Here is a 23065-nt window from a genome sequence, read left to right as displayed (position 1 = left end):
TCTGTCGTCGTTTAGTTTATTTTTCTGCTATTCTGTTTTTTTTAGCCATTTTATGAATTTTTGTCACAATTGTGTGTATTTTCCCTTTCATTATGTGTATTTTGTTTTGTTGCTTTGTGTGTTTTTGGTCTGATGTCCTTTTGTACGTTTTTAAAGTCATTTTGTGTTTGTCATTTTGCATGTTTTTCTTTTTTTTTGGATTGTTTCTTTGTGCTTTTGGAATCATTATGTGAATGTTTTTTTTTTAATATTTTGCATCCATTTGTTTACTTTAGTTGTTTTGTGTGTTTTTAGAGTAACTTTATGATTTTTGTTGAGTAACCCCGGCAACACCTGTATCACATCATTATTTCTACTGACACTAAATTAAAACAAAACATTTATCCACTAAATACAGTTAAAAATTCTCATAATAGAAGTTTGAATCAATATGTTTGACAAAGCATAAATAAAAAACAAAACAACTGTCAACACTTTATTCAAAAATACTGTACAATCAAAATGTAATGTTTTATTGTTTGTACTCATATAAAAAGGACAAAAACACAATAATACAAATAACCTGTTCATCTTCTCCCTTCACAAGTAAAACTACAAAACTGTACAAAAAAAAAACCAAAAAAAAAAAAAAAAAAAACAGGCACAAACATCAGAATCCTTGACCTTCCCTTCTTGAGTTTAAGAAAATGATGGAATTTCTATCAAAATAAAAGACTATAATATTTTTTACTGATGTGATGCATTTGATTGTTTTTCACAAAATGCTCAATTTGAGGTTTAAACCCACATGCCTTATTCCTGGAGGCGCTACTCTATATGCGATCAGGGACTTTTTTGAGTGATGTGAATCTTAAAAAACTGGTTATGCTAATATTTTATCACAGAAATGTAATTTATTCCAGGGACACATAATCAATATTCATGTCAGCATTTAAAATAACAACCAATCTGAGCATTAATACAGGAAAAAAAAATTTTTTTGCTCACTTTTTATTTTTTCATGTTATTTTTTTACATTTTTTGTCCTTTTGTGCTGTTTCTGAGACATTTTGTGTATTTCTGTTGTTGTGTAGTATATTGCTGATGTCCTTTAGTGGGATTTAAAGTCGTTTTGTGTATATTTGTTGTCATTTTTTATATTTTTTGGAGTCCTTTTAAGTGTTTTTGTTGTCGCTTTATGTGTTTTTGGAGTCATTAGGTGTGTGATTGTTGTCATTTTATATATTTTAGCTCAATTTCTTTACTTTGGTTGTTGTTTTGTGTTCTTTTAGAGTCATTTTGTGGATTTTTGTTGTCATTTTGTGTATTTTTCTGTCTTTCTGTGTATTTTGTTGGTTGCTTTGTGTTTTTTTTAGTCATTTATGATTTTTTGTTGTTTTGTGTATTTTTGTTGTTGTATTGTGTATTTTTTGGTCATTCTGCGTATTTTATTGTTTTTTAGTGTGTTTTAGGATTAATTTTATGGATTTTTGTTGTCATTTTGTGTATTTTTCTGTCATTCTCTGTATTTTGCTGGTTGTTTTGTGTATTTTTTGAGTAAACTCTGACAACAACTGCCTTTCTTCATCCAAGTACAAAGTTCAACCACCTGTTTGATTAAACTGTAGCCTATTTATGTGTGTGTGTGTGTGTTTTAAGCAGGAAGTTGCACCTATAATCAGAAAGTAGCCTCATGAATAAGGCATAGAGGCATGCAAATAAAAAAAACAGAAACTGAATTGTTTAAAATAAAAATGCAGGATATATGGTACATTCAAACATATACATTTCGTCCGTAAGTGCTTGTGGCGACGCCGCTTCTGGAAGGAGCCGCTCCAGAATAAACGGTTCCTCTGGACTGGTGCGGCAACGGACTGCAGGGAAGCAAAAATTATTAAGACAATATCCAAGAAAACACTGATAAAGAATGTAAAAAAAACCTCAAACATAATAATAACATCAGCGAGATCATTTGTGTTACTGCCATTCTTCTCCTAAACACGAGAGGGCGCCAAACTGCAGTGTCTAACTCATAGACTGTACATGTACTGTAAGAGAATTTACTCTACAATTCAATCTGTACAAAAGCTTTTGTTTGATTTGATGTTAATGGAAAAGTTTTGGGCCTACGATGAAAAACTTTTAGACTATTCGATTAAAAAAATATTTAAAAAAAAAATAAAAAAATCAATTTACGCACAAGAAAACGTGTGTAAAAATCTAACTTTTAGACTATTTGATATTTGACTTGAACTCATGCGAACATTGTGGTCCACTTGCAAATTCACGTAGAAAATGTTTTATTTTCAGACTATTCGAGCAACAGATGTATCAAGCAATGGATTATTTAATTTATAGAAAACGTGACAATACAAATAAATATAAACCTTTAGAGATAAATCATTATGTGTTGGCTTACTTGTATATCAAATTACAGACAGTTGAATTAAATCTATGGACATTGAGGCCAACAGAAGAAAAACAAGTTAATTAAACTTTTCTTAGAATTTGGAATGACATTACTGATAATTAGTTACACATGGACGCAATCTATAGTTTTTCTTTTTAGTTTCAAAAAGAGCAGTGCCAGTAGTAACCTGTAGGGGGCAGTGTGCCTCAGTTTGATTTGTTCTGCTGAAGAAGAAACATTCGGAGGAACTTTAACATAATAAAAACTAGAAAAAGACGTAAAGATTCTGATTAACTTCCTATGGAAGAACATTAGGGCCAATTTTGATGGAGAATAAAGTCAAAATGTCAAGATTAAAGTTGAAATTTCGAGAATAAAGTTTCAATAAAAGGCCAAGATTAAAGTAACAAAAAGAGAGATTAAAGTCGAAAAAATGAGATTAAACTCAAAATACAACATCGTGATAAAAGTTGAAGGTTTGCTCATAAAGTCAAATCTACGGAAATTGACGAGGGCCAATTGTATTTTGAGTTTATTTTCAAAAGTTAACATTAATCTCGTCTTTTTCGACTTTAATCTCAACATTTCGACTTTAATCTTGATTTGCCCAAAATTATTTTCTCCATTAAAATTGGCCGTAATCCGTTTCCGTAAACATCAGTTACAAGTCGGTTTAATTTTATAAATATGTTTTTGAAATATATGACTTTATAATATTATTAAATAAATAAATAATTAATATCAATAAAATATCTATATATGTGAAGATTTTTTTTATTTAATAAGCCCAAACTATTCTTCTTATGGATCTGTTTTAATACTTAAAACAAAACAAAACAAAAAATAAAATAAAATAAAATAAAATAAAATAAAATAAAATAAAATAAAATAAAATAAAATAAAACAATAAAATTTTTGGTAACATTCTGAGTTTAGAATAATTAATAATCACACGTCTACACACAAACCTGAAATGTGGTTATAACAGCTTCAGATTTGCGTTTTACACACAACGAAATGTAACAATTTAAAAAGATTCCCTGTTAATTTCCCCTGTAAGCTAATTTCCAAACATTTGTGGACACATATCTGTCTCTTATCTTTTGCATTTGAAACTCTGAAACATTGTTTCCATAATAAAACTCACTATTTCTCCGATGTGCCCATTTTGCAGGAGCAGGTGAGACACGCTCCCCCAGCGATGGCGAGCACAGCCGAACACCAGCCGATGTAAAGTCCCTCTCCTATTTCATACCTGAGGAAAAGTGGCGAGTCAGCAAAAAGAGTCTGTAACCATGGAAACCTCGGAACTGCAGCTTCTCACCTGATCCCGTAATGGAACGGGTCAAAGAAGTCCTGCGTGATGTTGAAGGCGTACCAGGACACGGCCACCATCGTGCACACGCCTGCACAGGCAGACAAAAGGGTTAAATTACTGTCTGAATAGCGCGCACACAGGCTACAAAGTAAACGCACAAAATGAGCCCAAAAACACACAAAATTACAGTAAAAAACATAACAGGACAGCAAAAATATGCAGAATTACTCTAGAAAACCCACAAGACAACTACAAAAGTGCACAGAAATAACAGATCATACACAAAACGACAACAAACATACACAAAATGACAAAAAACACACAAAACTACAATAAAATACACAAAATGGCTTCAAAAACACAAATTAAAATACACTAAATGAATATAAAAATACACAGAATTACAGAAAAATACACAATAGGACAAAAATACACAGAAATGACAGAAAAATAGACAAAACAACAACAAGCATACACACAAAATAATAAAATACACTGACACTTAAAATTTCACAAAATCACAGAAAAATATGTATTAGGACAACAAAATTACTCCAAAAAAAAACACACACACACACACAAGATAACTACAAAAATACACGGAAATAACAGAAAACCAAATATAAAAGAACAACAAAAAATACATAAAAATAATGGAAAAATATATATTTAAAATGACAACATAAAACAATTGCAAAAAATACACAAAACAAGGAGGAAATAAAACAAAATGGCTCCAAAAACACACAAAGAAACAACCAAAATGCACAAAAAATTACAAAAAATATACAAAACAACATCAAATATGCAGAAAACACATCCAAAAGCAAAGAGAAGGAGAACAGAAATACACAAAATGACTGATGACACAAAATTTACAAAATGACTAATGAATCTACACACATTGACTTTAAAAATATGCAAAATGACAGCAAGCGTACACCAAAATAGAAGAAAACTATCCAAAACAACAATAAATTGTACAAAATAGATCCAAAAGCCCACAAAACTACAGAGAAAAACACAAAATGACACATAACACAAACAAACAAAATACACAAAATGACAGAGAAATAGACAAAAGCACAATATACGCAAAATGACTCCACAACATGAGATAAAAAATACAAAATATGACATCAAAGATACACAAAATGACTCCAAAAACAAAAAACAACAACACAAATACACAAAATGAGGAAAAACTATATAAACCAACACTAAAATACACAAAAATGATCCAAAAGCACACGAAACATTTACCAAAGTACACACAATTACAGAGAAATCTACAAAACAACATCTAATATACACAAAATGACTTCAAAAACAGACAAAAAACCAGAAATATACAGAGAAATATACAGAAGTACAACAAATATACACAAAACGACTTCAAAGACACATTATGTGACAAACAAGAAACAACGTAGACACAAACGCTACATGAGAGGAAAAAAAATACCAAAAAGCAACAAAAATACACAAGATGAGAGAAAACTATACAAAACAACAATAAAATACACAATGGATCCAAAAACAAACAAAACAACAACCAAAATACACAAATTGACAGAGAAATATACACAAATTGACTCCAAAGACACTCAAAACAACAAAAATTACAGAAAATATACAAAACAACAAAATAAACAAAATGACAGAGAAAAAACAAAACAAAATATGACATCAAAGATACACAAAATAACTCCAAAAACACAAAAAACAACAACAAAATCACACAAAATGAGAGAAGATTATATACAAAGAGGGTAAACATACAAACTCTTCCTGTATTAATGCTCAGATCGTTCAATATTCTAAATGCTGACACGAATGTTGATAAGTTGGCCCTCAGAACAGATAAATAGAGGTAGAGTGTTGTGTTAAAAGCAGAAAACACAAAGTGTAGTGTGAGGCAGTGGTTTTTTCTACCTTGGAGTAGGAAACACACTCCTGCAGCTCCTGTGATCCTCCCTTTGAGGACGTAGTTTTCTCCTCCAGCTTTAGAACACTGTAGTCCTATCAGTGCAGCCACCAGTCCAAAGGTTCCACACACTATGGATGTGATCATCAGGGCACGAGACGCCTGGATGTAACCTGGAAACAACGAGACAACAGAAAAACAACGTCCTCACTTTAACAGGCCATTGATCTTATCTATAATCTAGAAAAAGTGATATTTTTATGAGCTCAGGATGAGAAGGACCAATAAAAGCTTTAATAACTTCACAGAGTTACATGTGCAATAGGTAGAGGTTCTCAGACAGTGGGTGGGAACCCAAGGAAAGTCGGAGACTTGCTTTCAGTTGATTGTTGGCAAAAAAAAAATCCTGTGCTTTTATTTTGAAGGATATTTATCAAAATAGTGTCATCTATTCTTCCTCATGATAACAAGAGTCTTCCTTAGAGGTATCTGATGATCGCTTTGATGTGTCCTATGCTTGGACACAGTTTTGTCCATGACGTCCGTGTAATAATTCCAGCTAGTTCATTATGTCTTCTTTTTCAATACTTTGATCAAAATCCACTTCCTGGAAAAAAGTTTTCTTTGATCAATGTCAACTTCCTAAAAAACATTTTGTTCAATCAAAGTAAACGTCCTGAAAAAAGTTTACTCTGATCAAAGTTAACTTACTGAAAAAAGCTTACTCTGATCAAAGTAAACTTACTGAAAAAAGCGTACTTTCATCAAAGTAAACTTACTGAAAAAATTTACATTGATCAAAGTAAACTTACTGAAAACATTTACATTGATCCAAGTAAACTTCCTAACAAAAACGTTAACTTTGATCAATGTAAACTTCCTGAAAAAAAGTTTGATTTGATCAAAGTACACTTACTGAAGAGTTTACATTGATCAAAGTAACCTTTCTAAAAAAAACATTAACTTTGATAAAAGTAAACTTCCTAAAGAAATGTTGACTTTGATCAAAGTAAAAACGTCTTCGAAAAAAGTTTACTTTGATCAAAGTAAACTTCTTAAAAAATATTAACTTTGATCAAAGTAAACTTCCTGAAAAAAAGTTTGATTTGATCAAAGTAAACTTACTGAAAAAAGTTTACATTGATCATAGTAAACTTCCTAAAAAAATGTTGACTTTGATCAAAACAAAAACTTCCTCGAAAAAAAGTTTACTTTGATCAAAGTAAACTTCCTAAAAAAGACTACATTGATAAACCTCCTAAAAAAAGTTTACTGAAAAACTTAACATATTATTCAAAAAGAAGACAAAATTAACTTGCTGGAATTATAACCTATTCATATTGTCATAGATTGTTAACCAGTGGGTCACTGATTGGTTTTTAGTGGATTTGCACTAACAAAAATGCCAGGTATAGAAAAGCTACCAACTTTTTTAAGTTAAATTGTCTTTAACCGAGATATTTTAAATAAAGAATGGTTTTATTTTGAAGGCCATTTTCTTATATAGTGCCACATGTTTTTTATGGCTAACAGTAGGAGGCAGTACTTTGGTATTTTTAGAGAAAATTTTGGTAACTATTGGCTTTTATTTTTAATTTACCAAATGTGCAAAACAAATTTTTTTTCTACGGTTCTCAACCTGTGGGTTGGGACTCAATGGTATGTCGCAAACATGCATGTGAAAGAGAAAGTTACTGCCTATGAAATAGTAACAAAGTTACCTTGACCTTGGCCCATAAACTGTGCTTTTATTGCAGTGGGTTGAGGGAGTTCGTGATTTTTTTATTTTTATTTTTTTATTGAGAAAAATGTAATTATTTATTTATTTTCATAATTTTTGTAACTTTTTTTTAATATTTAATTTCATTTTTTATTTACTTTTGGAAGTTCATTATGAGGGAAATTAAAAAAAAATTATTGTGCTTTTACTTTGAACGAGATTTATGACACTTAGAGGCAGTAATTTGGTACTTTTTCAATATCGAACAATTGCAAACAGTAAAAAAAAACCATCATCTTGTGCTTTTATTTTGAAGAATATTCATTGATTTAAAACAATCTGTTCTTACTTTTAACAATACAAGGCCGTAATTTAGTTGGTTTAAAAGACAAATGGTGATCTTTACCTGACCGATAAGTCACAACAAAACAAAGATTACACTGAAAACACTTATTTTGATTTATTTATATACTGCCATTTATTCTTATTTCTAACAAAATGAGGCAGTAATTCATTACTTTTTCAGTATCTAACCACTTAGAACTGAAACATTTTGTTATTTCTTTAAGGTTTTGGGATACAAATAATAAGAAAAAAGTAAATCTCTCTGCAAAAAGCTACAAAATTCATTTTTCACAGGTACTTAGGCAACAAATGGCGTCACCATGTTGTTGTGTATACATTATGGAAGTGCCCATTTCAGAAGGAATAACTGGCAAATCAAATGATAATTATTTGAATAATAAAGTGTATCATAAACGTACCACTCAGAGCGAGCAGGGACGGGAACTCCCTACAGTTGTGGACTCCGGTGGAATCTGTGGCACAGCTCATCCACAGGTTCTCGTAGATGGTGGAGGTGGTGATGACGTTCCCGTCCACCGTGGACGTCCTCCAGTAGCGGTTTGGGAGGGCGACCCCCACCATCACCCACCCGACGAAGCCCAACACCAAAGCCACCACTTCCAAGATGGCATCCATGAGCTTTCAGTAGTAGGTCCAGGAGCAGAGTTGATGAATGTGTGAAAGATATGAGTGAGCGCGGCTCTGTGGGATGTGTTCAGCTGTGCTGATATGAATAATGATTTCTACCAGTGTGTGTGTGTGTGTGTGCGTCCCTCCCTCCTCCCCCCCCCCGACACACACGTTTACACCCCTGAACCTGAACAGGTGTTTATCACCTCCCTCATAGGGTCCAATGTCCATGGAGCTGTAGTGTGTATGTTTTTGATTTGCTTAATTCTGCACGTTCATGTTCATCATGTTTGTTTACAGAACAACACAGGCTACATTAGCTGGATAAAAACATCAAAACACTGCATTTATCACTATTGCACTAAACTTATGACTAGAATTTGATTGAAAAACACACAAAAGAAAAACTGAACAAATGTTACATGTTCAAAATGAGAAGAAATAACTTCATTTCCTTAATTTTTTTAATGTTTTTGCATTCGTTGCTTAATAAAAGTCGTCTTCGCTGAAGAAAAATAAGCGCAAGAGTTCATTATTAAATCTCCTAGTGCAGTGGTTCCCAAACTTTTACTGCTGCGCAAACAAAACACTCTAAGAGCTCGCATCATGACAAAATGTAAAAAATTGTGCTTGAAAATAGTAAAAACTTTCACTATTCTTCAAATCTCGTAAAAATAACATAAAATTTGCCATTACATATTTTATAACAGTAATAAAGCTTTTTATTAGTGAAGTGCAAAAGATATTTTTTTCTATTTTACATGCTCAAGGTTCAGCAAGGCCATTCTAGCGCCCCACTGTCAAGATCAAATGCCCCCGCCCCCCAAGGGGGGCGCATCCTAGTTTGGGAACCACTGACCTAGTGTCCACCAACCTGATATGGGATGGTGTTAATGTTTGTAAACACACAGATTTTATGTGATCAATGCGTGAGATCATACGAGACGTTTTACGTCCGCTTACTTCCTATTGATAACTTATCGGCTTGTCACATTCCAAAAAAAACAATGCACGATGTCAGTCGCTCTGACATTTATTTTAACTGCAGATAAAAGTGCAAAAAACATTGAAATTTAAATGAATAAATAAATATTGATTGTGGGACAAAATATGGATTTTCGATAATGTCACCGAAATACATTTTTTTCCCTAGTAAACACTGAGCATCCCTTCACAATAAATCTGTACATTCGTGCTGATTATTCTCAAAATTAAAAAAACAACAGTCAGGTTTTGACAGCAACAAAGAAAAAAAAAATAATTTTTTTTTAAAACTACACACATTGGAAAAATATAGAAATATAGAAAAAATGTAAATAAATAAGATCAAAAGAGAATTATATTATTTAAAAATAAAATAAAAGTTATAATTAAATAATGTCATGTTTATATTAGGTATTGACAAAATTATCATTATGTAAAGAAATATTGCCCTTTGGGAAAACTAGTTGATGACCCTTGCTCTACACGATGAGTTGAGAAGATGAATTAATGCAGAATATTACAGTTAGTGATTTAATAAACCACTGCCCCACGTCGACCTTTAACACCTTCTCCTGCTCTTATTTGATACTGTTCTACTAGATTTATATTAATCTATTTGTTTCTCTTTCTTTAAATGAAAAAAGAAAGACAGAAAAATGTAAGAAAAGAAAATTAGGAAAAAAAATCAATAAAAAAGATAAACTTGAGTTTCTTTTGGCTTTGCCGTCCACTCGTGACCTTTAAACAAAAAGTAGTAAATCAGCCTCGCACAGCTTTGTATTTATCTGGACATTATCAGGTGTGTGTGAACTTGGCGTGCTCTGCATTGTGGGCAGCGTTGATCCAATGGCTATCAGGAGGGTTATTAATGGGGACAGACCAACACAGAAACCACAGGGAGGGACGGACTGTGGAACTGTAGACCTTTGTCTCAGTTCTGCTTGTTGTGACTTTAATTTAACGTACTGCAGACACACACACCACACACACACACACACACACACACTGGGCGTGACGCTTAAAGAGTGTGTCCTTGGGTTCTACGGCCTTGTGGTTTCCAGTCCTCTTCACAGGGAAATAAATAGAGCTGCATTTATGCACAAATATGAACAGTTTTATATAAAAATCTGATCTGTAAGTCATGGTAGTGAAACCCAGGAACAAATACATACAGTATAATAAACTATGTATTCTTCAATGTAAAAAGTAATAATGTAAGTGAAATCCTACGAACTCACAGTTTTTAGGTGTAACATAAACATGAACAATTTATTGGGGGGCGCGCCCCCTCCAAGGGGGTGTGATCTCATAACAGAAGGGGAGGTTGCTAGAATGGCCTCGCTGAACCTTGAGCATGAAAAATAGAAAATGTTATTAATAAAGAGCTTTATTACTGTTCTAAAAAATGCGGTTGCACGTTTGATGTTATTTTCATTTGATTTGAAAAAGAATTATAGTCCATTTTTTATTATTTTTTTAAAAGGTCACAATTTTTAAAAAAAAAATTATTTTGTTGCCATGAGAGTTTTTCATTTTTCAAAGGGGGAGCGCAGCAGAATAAGTTTGGGAACCACTGCTCTAATGCAATGTGGCCAGAATGACAGGAGTAGCAAATATATGAGTTTAATAGACACAATGTGATTTACCAAAGCTTAAACTGAATGCTAGCTGTGGTGAAAAAAAAAGATTATTTACATTTTTTTTTTTTTTTTTAATACAAACCAAACCAGGCAAGTCCTCCGAATTTGGATATTTAAATTACACAATAATTTATTGAATGGGCTGTGAGGTGTTACTGAAAAGAGAAGTTAAATGAGCAACTGACTGATTTTGAAAGAAAGATCTATAATCAGCATTAATCAAAAATCAAATCGATGATCATTAATAATCAAATATAAGTTTGTATTGTAATCGTATGGAGACATCGATAATGTGAATAGGGAAATTGGGCCGATTAACCAGATGAACTACTGAATGCAGTGAAGATTGAGCAAATTTATTTAGTGTTTACAACTGCAAGTCTTAGTAAGGGGCGTCTGCTGATCGCTTTGATGTTTCCCCTTGACTTCTGTGTTGTAATTCCAGGAAGATTCTTTTCACCTTCTTTTATGAATAATATGTTACGGTTTTATTTATTCAGACAACTGTTTCTTTGGAAATCCACTTTGATCTCTTGACATGTTTCGACAGACAAATGCCAGTCTTTGTCAGAGGCGTCTGTTGATCCTTTTGAGGTTTCCTTTGATGTTTCCTTGACTTTCTCAGACAAAGTTAGTTGATTAACTTTTAGGTTTTAGTTTTTTGGGTTGGTAAGTGGTTAATTTTTTAGTTATTGAGTTAGTTAATTATCTTATGTTTAGTTTGTTAGTTGGATAAGTGGTTAATCAATGAGTTAGTTGGTTGGATAAATGGTTAATCAATGAGTTAGTTGGTTGGATAAGTGGTTAATCAATGAGTTAGTTGGTTGGATAAATGGTTAATCAATGAGTTAGTTGGTTGGATAAGTGGTTAATCAATGAGTTAGTTGGTTGGATAAATGGTTAATCAATGAGTTAGTTGGTTGGATAAGTGGTTAATCAATGAGTTAGTTGGTTGGATAAGTGGTTAATCAATGAGTTAGTTGATTGGATAAGTGGTTAATCAATGAGTTAGTTGGTTGGATAAGTGGTTAATCAATGAGTTAGTTGGTTGGATAAGTGGTTAATCAATGAGTTAGTTGGTGGATAAGTGGTTAATCAATGAGTTAGTTGGTTGGATAAGTGGTTAATCAATGAGTTAGTTGGTTGGATAAGTGGTTAATCAATGAGTTAGTTGGTTGGATAAGTGGTAATCAATGAGTTAGTTGGTTGGATAAGTGGTTAATCAATGAGTTAGTTGGTTGGATAAGTGGTAATCAATGAGTTAGTTGGTTGGATAAGTGGTTAATCAATGAGTTAGTTGGTTGGATAAGTGGTTAATCAATGAGTTAGTTGGTTGGATAAGTGGTTAATCAATGAGTTAGTTGGTTGGATAAGTGGTTAATCAATGAGTTAGTTGGTTGGATAGTGGATGGTTCCTTAGTTAATGACGTAGTTGGTTAATTATCTTTTAGGTTTTGTTTTTTTTTGGTTGGTTACGTAGTTATTGAGTTGGTTGGTTAATTGTCTCAAGTTTAGTATGTTAGTTGGTTTAGTGGTTGGTCAATGAGTTAGTTCTCATGTCAAACTCAAGGCTCGGGGCAAAATCCGGCCCTTTAGAGCATCAAATTCGGCCCCCAGGAGACAGTGAAAATGAACTATATGAGTTATTGTGTAAATTACCAAATAATCCAGTTGTAGACATCTTAAATTCACAAATATAATGAAACTACGCACTAGTTTTATGGACTTGCAGTGTTCCTTTTTTATATCATGAATGCATTCATTTTTAATTGTACAAATAAGTCTAATTGTTTTCAGAAATCTTGCAATTTCTCACAAACAATTCCACAAAATTCTTTTAAATGACACAAAAAATGGTTATAAAAATTATAATAATATATATATATATATATAATATAATAAATGTTAATGTGAAGGTCCATAGTGAACTAAAATGAGTTTAACATCCCTGAGTTAGTTGGTTTATTATCTCAGGTTTTGTTCGTTGCGTTGGATAAGTGGTTTGTTCCTTAGTTAATGACGTAGATTGTTTAATTATCTTTAAAACTTTAGTTTTTAAAGTTGGTTAAGTAGTTGGTTACTTAGTTATTGAGTTGAGCTGATCGCTTTGATGTTTCCTTTGATGTTTCCTTTGAAGTTTCCTTGACTTCGTCAGACGAAACACGTCAGGAGATTAAAGTGGATTTCCTATGGATCATTTGTCTAAATAAATGAAACCATAACACATATTATTAAAGAAATAAGACAAAAAGATTCTTGCTGGATTTACAGTAGCCTATACTAACTTATCAAACTGAGCCAACAAAAGGCTGAACTCACTGCCCTTACTCATGTTCCCAGTTTATACAGTAACCCAAAGATGCTGGCACAATGACCGTGTTCCCAGTCAAACTCCATTTCCTCATAGTGCTGACACATTCAATCCCTCCTCCTTCATCATCATCATCATCAGTGGACGTTCAATGAACGTTGCGCCAATAACTCAAACTCACTGGAGCAGATGTGACCTTGGTACAAATCATGCATGATTTACCAAGATAATTAAAATCATGTTTTCTAACATCTTTGAAGTGTTTGCGCTACGCCTTTTCACACTGATGAAAAAGAGTGTTTTTTTCCCAGACCGTGGGGGAGTTTCGCCTTCTTCAGGGGAGTTAATGTGTAACATCGCACGAGGTTGATAACATCCAACCACTGATAGCCTTGGTGAGCCTTCCTGTAGTAAAATAAAGCCGACAGCTCGAATCTCAAGATATGAAAAGTGATCGACGGGATCGAACTAGGCCACGACGTTTTCTTCAATAACACACACACACGAACATCTTGATCTTAATCATCAACTACATCCACAGAAACCTGGCGATGATTTTTATAGTCAATAAATGACAATGATAAGAAGGAGATTATATACTGGACTTTGTATCATAATATGAGATTTTAATGAAATGCTTAATACATAAATTAGCTACTGGTTTAAATGGACACAACTGTTTTTGTTAAATCAGTGGATATCTGTACGGTTTCCGTATCAATTTACAAACATTCTATCTGTACGCAGCGCCCCTCATTGGCCAGTTTAAGTCACATGACTAAGACTAAACCTAACCGTAAACCTAACTCTAACCCTGAAAATTGTTGCGATATAAGGTTATAACCTAAACCTAAGACGCTACGTACATGTACTTCGGTAAACGTACCAATAGCACCGGGGGTTGTTCGTACAGCAACTGTGTTAATGTCCCGATTAGCAGTTTAGCATGAAATAAACTACCGAAAACCGGATACACTTATGTGGTTAACTGGGTTTCATTTCATGTTTAGGAAGAATTGCTACTGTTTATTTAAACAATAATTGCTTGCCAAGAAAATAAAGAAAGCAGCAGTCTAAACATCCTGGTTAGCAAATATAGCATTAGCATTTTTGCTAAATTTACAAACAACAAAAAGCTTCAATGAAGAGGAAAAAAAGAGGTTTTTAGGCTTTTTTAATTTATTTTTTAACACTCCATATTAGTTTTAATCAGAATCAAAAAGGATTTGATTCGCCAAGTACAGTTTAAAAACAGCACAAGGAATTTCACTTGGCAGTTGGAACGAAGAACACACACAACACACTGAGGCGGCCATCTGCGGCGCCATCATAATAAAGCTAACTATAAAACACAGATGAACTACTGCGGCAGAAGCGCTAATTAGCAACTTTAGCATGACCAAAATTTCCAATTTGCACTCTGTTATTCATTATTCAGTATATTCTTAATTTTAAGTAGTTCAACAGATATCAATTGACTTAACTTAAAACAAAAAAAAGTATTAGGGAAGTTAGCATACTTAAGCAACATAAAATCAAATGCAGCTCCGTTTCAAGCTATCATATATTAATAATAAAAATAATCATATTTTATTAAATAGCAATAACCCAGGCACATTTATATTTTAAATGAAAATAATAAACCAGCTGTTGAAAATGATTATCACTGTAAAATGGCTTGTCGATGGGATTAGCATTGTTTAGCAATTAAAGTAGCTAATTAGATAGCAGTGGTGTATTTTGGACAAAAATAATTATATATCAGCAATTAAACATACGGTATACAAAAGTGAATAACTTCTATTGATTAATTATTTCGAACAAACAATATAAACAAAAACAACAATTGAATTCGAGGGTATACAATTCAATAATAAAGCAATTCATGTGAAGGTAAATATAAAAATATAAAATACCAATATTTATCACAAGTATACACTGTTTTTTTATAAAGGTACATACATTTTTCTGTATATATAAACCTATTGAAATGCATACTGCTTATTTACCAACTTGTGCATCGATTTGAATAAATGCTTCTGGAAACTTTTAATTATTTGTTAACTTTTAAGCATTTAGTAAAATGTGTTTATTGACAAATGTTCTTTTGTCCAACAGTTACATGCAAATATTAAACTATAACTCTGTGTAAACACAAAGCCGCGGCAATTTCACAATAAGCCGATCTGTTTCAATTTGAACGTGTTCCTTTTCAAACCAAGGACATGGTGCAATTAGCGGTTTAAAGCAGCTATTAGTCAGCACCTGTGTAAATATGTCACTGTAATAGTTTGTTTATAGCATTAGTATTTATAATGCTGCCCGTTCCATGGATTATTGCTTCAAGATGAGGACATAAAAACATCTCATAAAGACACAAATTGCATTTCAGGTTTACTTTTTTATTTATTAAGATATATATAACAGGTAATCTATACAACAATTTTCCACTGCGTCCCTTAATAAAGTCGTGTTTAGAGCGGATTAGAAGAAGCTGAACATTCAAAAATCAAATAGTAACATCTCAGCTCATGAACCACAGCAGCATTAGTAACAATTTCCTTCAAAAGCCATAAAACCAGTGCTGCACTCACAACAAGGGCTTATTTTATACAAGAAAGTTGTTGTTATGGTATTTTAAGTGGGGAAAAAATCATCTCAAAACTCAGTTATTGTAGATATGGTTAAGTGTGAACTTTAGGATCAGAAAGAAGAGATAATTTTGAGGATTTTTAGCTCCAGTAAGAATGAAAAGAAAGTGATGAACTGGCATTTTTCAAACTTTAACGTGTCAGTGCGGAGAAGTGTTTTCCATGTTAGGATTTGGCGGCTCCCTTTGACACGGCGAGGCCGATGAGCCCCGCGAGGCCGGCCACGCCCAGCCCGATTCCTCCCACGATCGCCATGCCGACCAAACCATCTAAGGAAGGAAAACACGTGAGGAAAGCTGATTTAACCCTCATATTATCCTCATTTATTACTATGAACACATTTACCCTTGGGGCCAAAATGACCCCAGGAACTATTTGCAATTGTTGACCAAGTTTTTTGTGTCAGGCACTTAATTTATTTGTTGAATCATAAATATATAAGCCCTGAATAATGAAATGTTGCCCTGTTCTCTAGCGCAGGGTTTTTCAATGCAACAAATTATTCAATTTCTCCAAATTGGTTTAAAAAACATTTTTGAAAACAAACACTTAATGTTTAACAACACCAAACAAAATTTAATTATAAAATAAATTGTAAATTAATTTATTATTATTAATAATATATTTATATATTGTAGAAATATCATGTAAAATTATATAATATAATATTTAAAAACATAACAAAACAACATATAACAGAATAAAGCTCAATTGTAGTTCCAATCATATTTAAAGTTTTCTTTTATATTCAAGACACATTGATAAAAAAAATGACTCCATATCGTTTCTTACACTTTTTATTTATACAAAATGTATAAATCCATTAAACCATCTTCTTATAGAAAATTAAATATAAAAAAATCATCATAGAATTAGTTGCTGTTGTTCATTTGTTTCCTATTAAAAATAGATTGTTAATTGTACTTTTTTTTTTAGAATGTAAAAATATAAAAAAGATCATAAAAACATTTTTTTTGCATTTATCTGATTCCAATTCAAGACACTTTGATTAAAATGACTGTATATTGTTAATATAGGCTACAAAGTTTCATTTTTTAACATTTTTGGTTGGTCGTGTGCCTTGGGAGGTTTTTTTCTAATGAAAAACACTGGACTAGCGCCACCATCAGGCCAAACTTTGAATTAATTTATCTTGAATAGTTTTTATCCAAATATTCCTAAATACAGTATATTGACAACATTAATGACCAGAAAAGTAGGAAAGGGAAAGTGTGGGAAAGTTCTCATGAGAATATTGCCCCGCCCCCACCCCCCTATGTCATGCATCAACTCTGCAGGTGCAGGTGTGGGGATGTAAGGTCACATGGGTCACAGACAGACAGGCATGTTTTACACAACTAAAACAGCTTGGGGTCAAATTGACCCCAGAGGAACATTGATGCGTGCAGTGAAAAAAAATGTCTTCATGATAATTTTATGCTTAATAATCAATTGTACCCATCAAATTAAAATATCATGAAATATGAAGCAAAACTCTTATTTTTTTTAATGATAAACATCAAATAGGGTAAAATTGACCCCGAGAATAGTAGGTGGGTTAATCAACTGTAGCCATCAAATTAGAAAATGACATGAATTATGAAGCAAAAAAAAGTCAACTATTAATTTTGAATGATAATCATCGAATAGGGTCAAATTGACCCCAAGGATAATAGGAGGGTTAAAACAAAATCCCCAAACACACACACACACACTGACCTTTCTTCAATGCCTTGTCGATGATCTTCTTCAGATCCAGAGCCTGCTTGTTCCCCGGCTCGTTCTTCAGCAGAGTGCGGATGTAATTCAGGCCTTTCTCGTAGTCCTTTAGGAACAAAATCAAAGCATTCTCTGATGGAACGCTGCATAAAAGGTCTGGTTTTCTGCTAATCTCCAGGCGGGGCGATAACGCAGAGATAAACGGCAACATGAAGAGAAGGAGAGAGACTCCATGTGACCTCCAGACAGATTAGTAATCAGAGACGGAGGGTTGAGGGGAGAGGGCAGAACCAGGCACTACATCGTACAGGGAGTCACTCAGCCAATCACAGGGTTTCACTGATCTCCCTTTGTGTCAACGCTGACCAATCAGCAATGGAGATGTGATTTAAAGATTCAACAATACTATTGGATTGAGTTGGACTTTGACACATCCCAGGATAAAATAACGGTTTACATCATTTGCGGTTCTCAACTGGTCCGACTTTAAATGGTTTTTAGAATTCTACAATTATTTGTACAATCATTTCGAACGACACAAAAAAAACCACTATTGAAAAAAAATAAATAAAGCTGAATATCTTTGCCAAATTGTCAATAAGTGAACACAAAATAGAGATGATTTTCCATAATCACATCATTTACATGTTTTTTTTTTTTTTAAATATCATGCACTTTCACCATATTTCTTATTGAACAGGTGGATAAATGTGTTTGGAACACATAAACAAACAGACTTTGCATACACAGTGCATGCAAAATTGCGCAGTCCCGCTTGATCAATCTGGCACAATTTGAGTGGAACATTTCAACTCCTGAAGCGTTGAAAAAAATACATTTATTTCCAAGATTTAACTTACTGTATTTTTCAGGCTATTGAACGCACCACTGTATTGGCTGCATTCCTATAATTTAGCAATTTTCCAAGAAAAAAAACCACACAAGAGCAGCATCGTCAAATAGGCCACACCCTATTGGTTGATGAGGATGACCTTCAAACGACTCGACCAATCAGAACGGGCAGGTAGGCAGGATGCTGTACGCCCCTTGGGGTTCATGGAGATTTCTGTGTATTTCAGTGTAATCTGATTATTATTATTAGTATTATGATTATTATTAGTATTATGATGGGTTTCCATCTCCACATAAATGCATACAAACATCGTCCCATATACCAGAAAATACGGCACTTAATCACCCTTTTAGCATGATTCTGGCACGTTTAGTTTGTCACAAATTACATCAAATAAAGCAAAACTGATAAACCGGAAACGGGATTACCCTGAAACGATATTTGGGAAAATTTCAAAAAGAAAACTGTTGCAATCGTCTGAGCAAAAACAGAACCGCGACCCATGATTTGAGAACTTACATTTTAAGCAGACCTAAAGAAAGACTTAACCGTCGTCTCTTACTTTGAGTCTGTAGTTGGCGACGGCCAGGTAGAACAAATAGTCCCGCGAATCGTCCTTTGATGATTTCTGGATAAGCTCTAAAAAAAAAATAGAAAAAGAATAAACTTCAAAGCCAATCACATATAATATAATAATAAAAGATTTAAAGGCAATATTAAATATGTGCGCTCACCTTCCAGCAGCGCGATTCCCTTCTCGATGTCGTGTGAGTATTTACTCCTGATCAGACACCAGGCGTATTCAAACTTGGTATCTTTGGAGACGGCACCCTTGGCGAGCTCATTGTTGTATTTCTTCTCGAATTTCTGTCACAATAAAATGATGCATCCACTTAAAGGGAAGTCCATTTGAAACAAGGACGTGTCAAGTGATACGGAAACGTATCAATCGCGGTACTTTAATGTTCCTATGTTTTCACCGTGTCAGGATGGCGGAGTAGTCTAAGGCGCCTGACTCAACAATTTTTCCTTCCGCTGCCGTGGGTTCAAATCCCACTTTTGGCATATACATTTTATTCATTTTAATATATTTAACACAGCAAATTCCACCTTTAAAAATACATATATAATATATATAATACATAATACGGTATTCACTGGGTTAGGGTTAACATAGAAGGGTTAGCTAAAAATAAATATGAGCTAAAATAAAACTGACAGTCACGTGGTGCACCTATCACGTCACCTAAACTGGCCAATGAAGGACGCTACGTATGAATAGGCTGGCAGTTTTCCATGACCAAGATTATATATAGCCATCTTAAAGATCCTTGTTTTAATGAGAAAAAAGTGTCTATTTGTACGTACGGACAACCATCGATGCTATTACTAGTAGCGTTTAAGGATTAGGGGTACGGTTAAGTTATAACCCAATATCGCAACAATTTTTAGGCTTAGGTTTCAGGGTAAAGTCTAGTCTTAGTCACGCGGCCTAAACGGACCAATGACTGACCTATCACGTGACCTAAACTGGTCAAATAGGGGCGCTGGGTACAGACAGAATGTCGGTATGTTGATACGGCAACCGTACGGATAGCCACTGCCTAATCAGAAATAAAACTGGTGACCAAAAACGGTGGAAAAGGTGGTGAAATGTGAAATAATTCCAGCAAGATAATTTTTGTCTTCCTTTTGAATACTTGTTTTTCATGTTTGCACTTGTTTTGGGCCAGTTCAGGGCCCCGAACCCAATGTTTAACGCCCCAGCTGTGTGATTTGCAATCACAAAAACATGACGTTTGTTTCACTTGTTTATGGATGAGTTTCACAGTCTACGATCACAAACGACTGGTTTATTCTGCGTTCATACAATATATGAAGTTATATAGAGTAAACAATCCCGTAAATACATGAACTTTCACAGTGGTTTACAAAGACACGTCGGTTAAACCGCTACGTTGACTCATGCGTAGATAAAACGCACATAGACGAGGCGAAACGTTGGATTTCAGCCCCGTAGCAACGGTTGCCATAGAGAAAAAGTGTCGCGGTGTCTCCCGTGGTGCAAAGTGTGTGGATAAGTCGGTTTGGAAGAGGGTTAAATGGTAGTACAGGTGAAAAACTTACGGCAAGATCTTCAGGAGCTACAACATCACTCAGGACAGCCTCCATGATTCCGGAAACAGTGCAGGGCCCCGCCCTCTAGATCACGTGACGCTGACGTGTTACGCACACCGCGTTTTCCACACTAAAAAAAAAAAAAACACGTTTTTTATTCTTGACAGACAGACAGACAGACAGACAGACAGACAGACAGACAGACAGATAGACAAATAGATAGACAGACAGACAGACAGACAGACAGACAGATAGACAGACAGACAGACAGACAGACAGACAGACAGACAGACAGACAGATAGATAGATAGATAGATAGATAGATAGATAGATAGATAGATAGCAGTATACAAGACATGCAGGGCACAAGACATAAGTACAATATACAGTAAAAAGTAAGAAATAAACAGTAAAAATAAACAGTAAAAATAAACAGTAAAAAGTAAACAGTAAACAATAAACAGTAAAAAACAAACAAACAATAAAAACAATAAACACCCGCTGTCCTCCCTCCTTTCCGTATATATAATACCTAAACAGACATTAAACGGTCAATGCAGACATTAATGGTGCAAATTATAAATGCAAATTAAAGTGATGTTCATTATAGTGTCTAAACATTAAAAGGTGCAGAAATAAAGTGATAGCAGATGAGCACCGAGTGTCCAAACAATATGTTAAAAAAGAGACATAAAAAGAGTGATTGTCATTAAAAGTGTCCAAATATTAAATGTGCAAAATTAAAGTGATTGTCAGAATGTGCATTGAGTGTCCAACTAGAGGATGACTCTTAGGACAGCAGTGCAGATGAGTGAGAACCAAATAAAATAAAAAAAAATAAAAAAAGATAAGTCCAAGAGTCACTGTGTGCCTTTCCCCTGCTGTGACAGTGAGATGTTGTCTAGTCTCATGGCCAGGGGGACAAAAGAGTTGTTGAACCTGTTTATGGAGCACGATAGTGACAGTAGTCTAAATAAATTGATTTATTTTATTGCTTAATTGTGACCATCACCAGCCCTCCCTAAGGAAGGGTAAGAAATCTATTATTATAGGGAGGATATAAAAAGGGAGAGCAGTGTTACACCTAGGTGGAGGGGGAGGGGGAGGGGGAGAGGAAAGGGAGCAGGGAGGAGAGACTCCAAGTAGAAAATCGAAAGGGTGGGGAAGAATAGATTATTTTACAGTGAGGGTGAGATGTGAAGTTGTAGAACATATTGTGCTTATTATTGTTCCTTCGGAAGTCCACCACCATCTCCTTGGTCTTGGAGGTGTTTAGCTGCAGATGAGTAGATCTTCACCAAGTCACAAAGTCCTCAATCAGGCTCCTGTACTCCTCCTCCTGTCCATCCCTGACACAACCAACTACCACAGTGTCGTACGACCCGAATAAACAACAAAATGAACAAAATATGACAAGAATAAACAACAAAATTAACAAAATATGACCAACAAAAAACAATATGACCAGTGAATAAACAACAATATGGAAAGCAAGCAAACAATACATAAAACTCCAGTATAAGCAGTAAAAAAAAAAATTATGAATGTAAGAAAACATTATGACCAGTAAATAAACAACAATATGACCAGAAAAATAACAAAATATAAACAACAAACAATAATATGACCAAAATAAACAACTAACATTAACTAAATATGACAAACAAACAATATGGCCAATAAATAAACAACAACGGGACCAGTATAAACAACCTAACCGGTTAAAGCAAAAACACTATGACCATTAGAATTATGAGCAGTTAAAAACAACATTATGACCAGTAAAGAACAACAACACTATGACTGGTTAAAAAACAAACACTATAACAATAAAATAACCTCATCGGGGCAGGTTGAATAACAACTTGACAAGGGTTTAGATCAGTGTTTTTCAACCTTGGGGTCGGCACCCCATGTGGGGTCACCTGGAGTTTATATTGGGTCGCCTGAAATTTCTGAAAAAAGTAAATAGATTTTTGAAATGTTTGAATTATTATTCTTTGAATGAAAAAAAATCACACAATCCTAAATAACTGTATTTCTATACTTTCCCTTTGTGAATCGAGTTCAACTAAAATGCAGTAAAAAATAAAGAAAATAAAGAAAAAACCTGAGCTCAAACATGATGGGGTCATGATCCAAAAAAGGTTGGCAACCACTGGTTTAGATGTAAACGTTACTTTAGCTGTCACTATTTATCTAATTATCATGTTATTGTGACACAGACAGTATAGTTCATAATAACACATCACCCCTGATTTAAGTTTAAAGATGTGTGTCCTTGTTGGATTGTTTTTTTTAAATTATATATGTATATATATTTATTATAATACACATTTATTCTTGTTATGCGATGTTCTATTGCAGACATAGGTAACTGGCGGCCAGGGGACCACATGCGGCCCTCGGTCTAATTCTGTGTGGCCCCCCAAGTCAAATCCACCAAAAATTGTGAATCAA

The 23065-nt window shown here is 33.8% G+C and overlaps 2 protein-coding genes across 2 annotated transcripts; both read right to left on the bottom strand.

Annotated features, from left to right (window-relative positions):
• Window positions 1-1422: 1422 nt before the first annotated feature.
• Window positions 1423-9055, bottom strand: cldn15a (claudin 15a). The gene is made up of 5 exons (XM_028474484.1): window positions 8119-9055; window positions 5643-5807; window positions 3714-3795; window positions 3537-3644; window positions 1423-1853 (listed from the first exon to the last, which is right to left on the bottom strand). The coding sequence occupies exons 1-5, from the start codon at window positions 8333-8335 to the stop codon at window positions 1754-1756; spliced, it is 672 nt and encodes a 223-aa protein (XP_028330285.1). The 5' UTR covers window positions 8336-9055; the 3' UTR covers window positions 1423-1753.
• A 6590-nt stretch (window positions 9056-15645) lies between these two features.
• On the bottom strand, window positions 15646-20729 carry fis1 (fission, mitochondrial 1). The gene is made up of 5 exons (XM_028475097.1): window positions 20615-20729; window positions 19222-19354; window positions 19050-19126; window positions 17635-17740; window positions 15646-16184 (listed from the first exon to the last, which is right to left on the bottom strand). The coding sequence occupies exons 1-5, from the start codon at window positions 20657-20659 to the stop codon at window positions 16081-16083; spliced, it is 465 nt and encodes a 154-aa protein (XP_028330898.1). The 5' UTR covers window positions 20660-20729; the 3' UTR covers window positions 15646-16080.
• Between the last annotated feature and the right edge of the window lie 2336 nt (window positions 20730-23065).

The sequence above is a fragment of the Gouania willdenowi genome, chromosome 18, assembly GCF_900634775.1.
Source record: "Gouania willdenowi chromosome 18, fGouWil2.1, whole genome shotgun sequence".
Lineage (NCBI taxonomy): Eukaryota > Metazoa > Chordata > Actinopteri > Blenniiformes > Gobiesocidae > Gouania > Gouania willdenowi.
The sequence above is the reverse complement of the archived record's forward strand: the minus strand, read 5'-3'. Positions and strand labels throughout refer to the sequence as shown.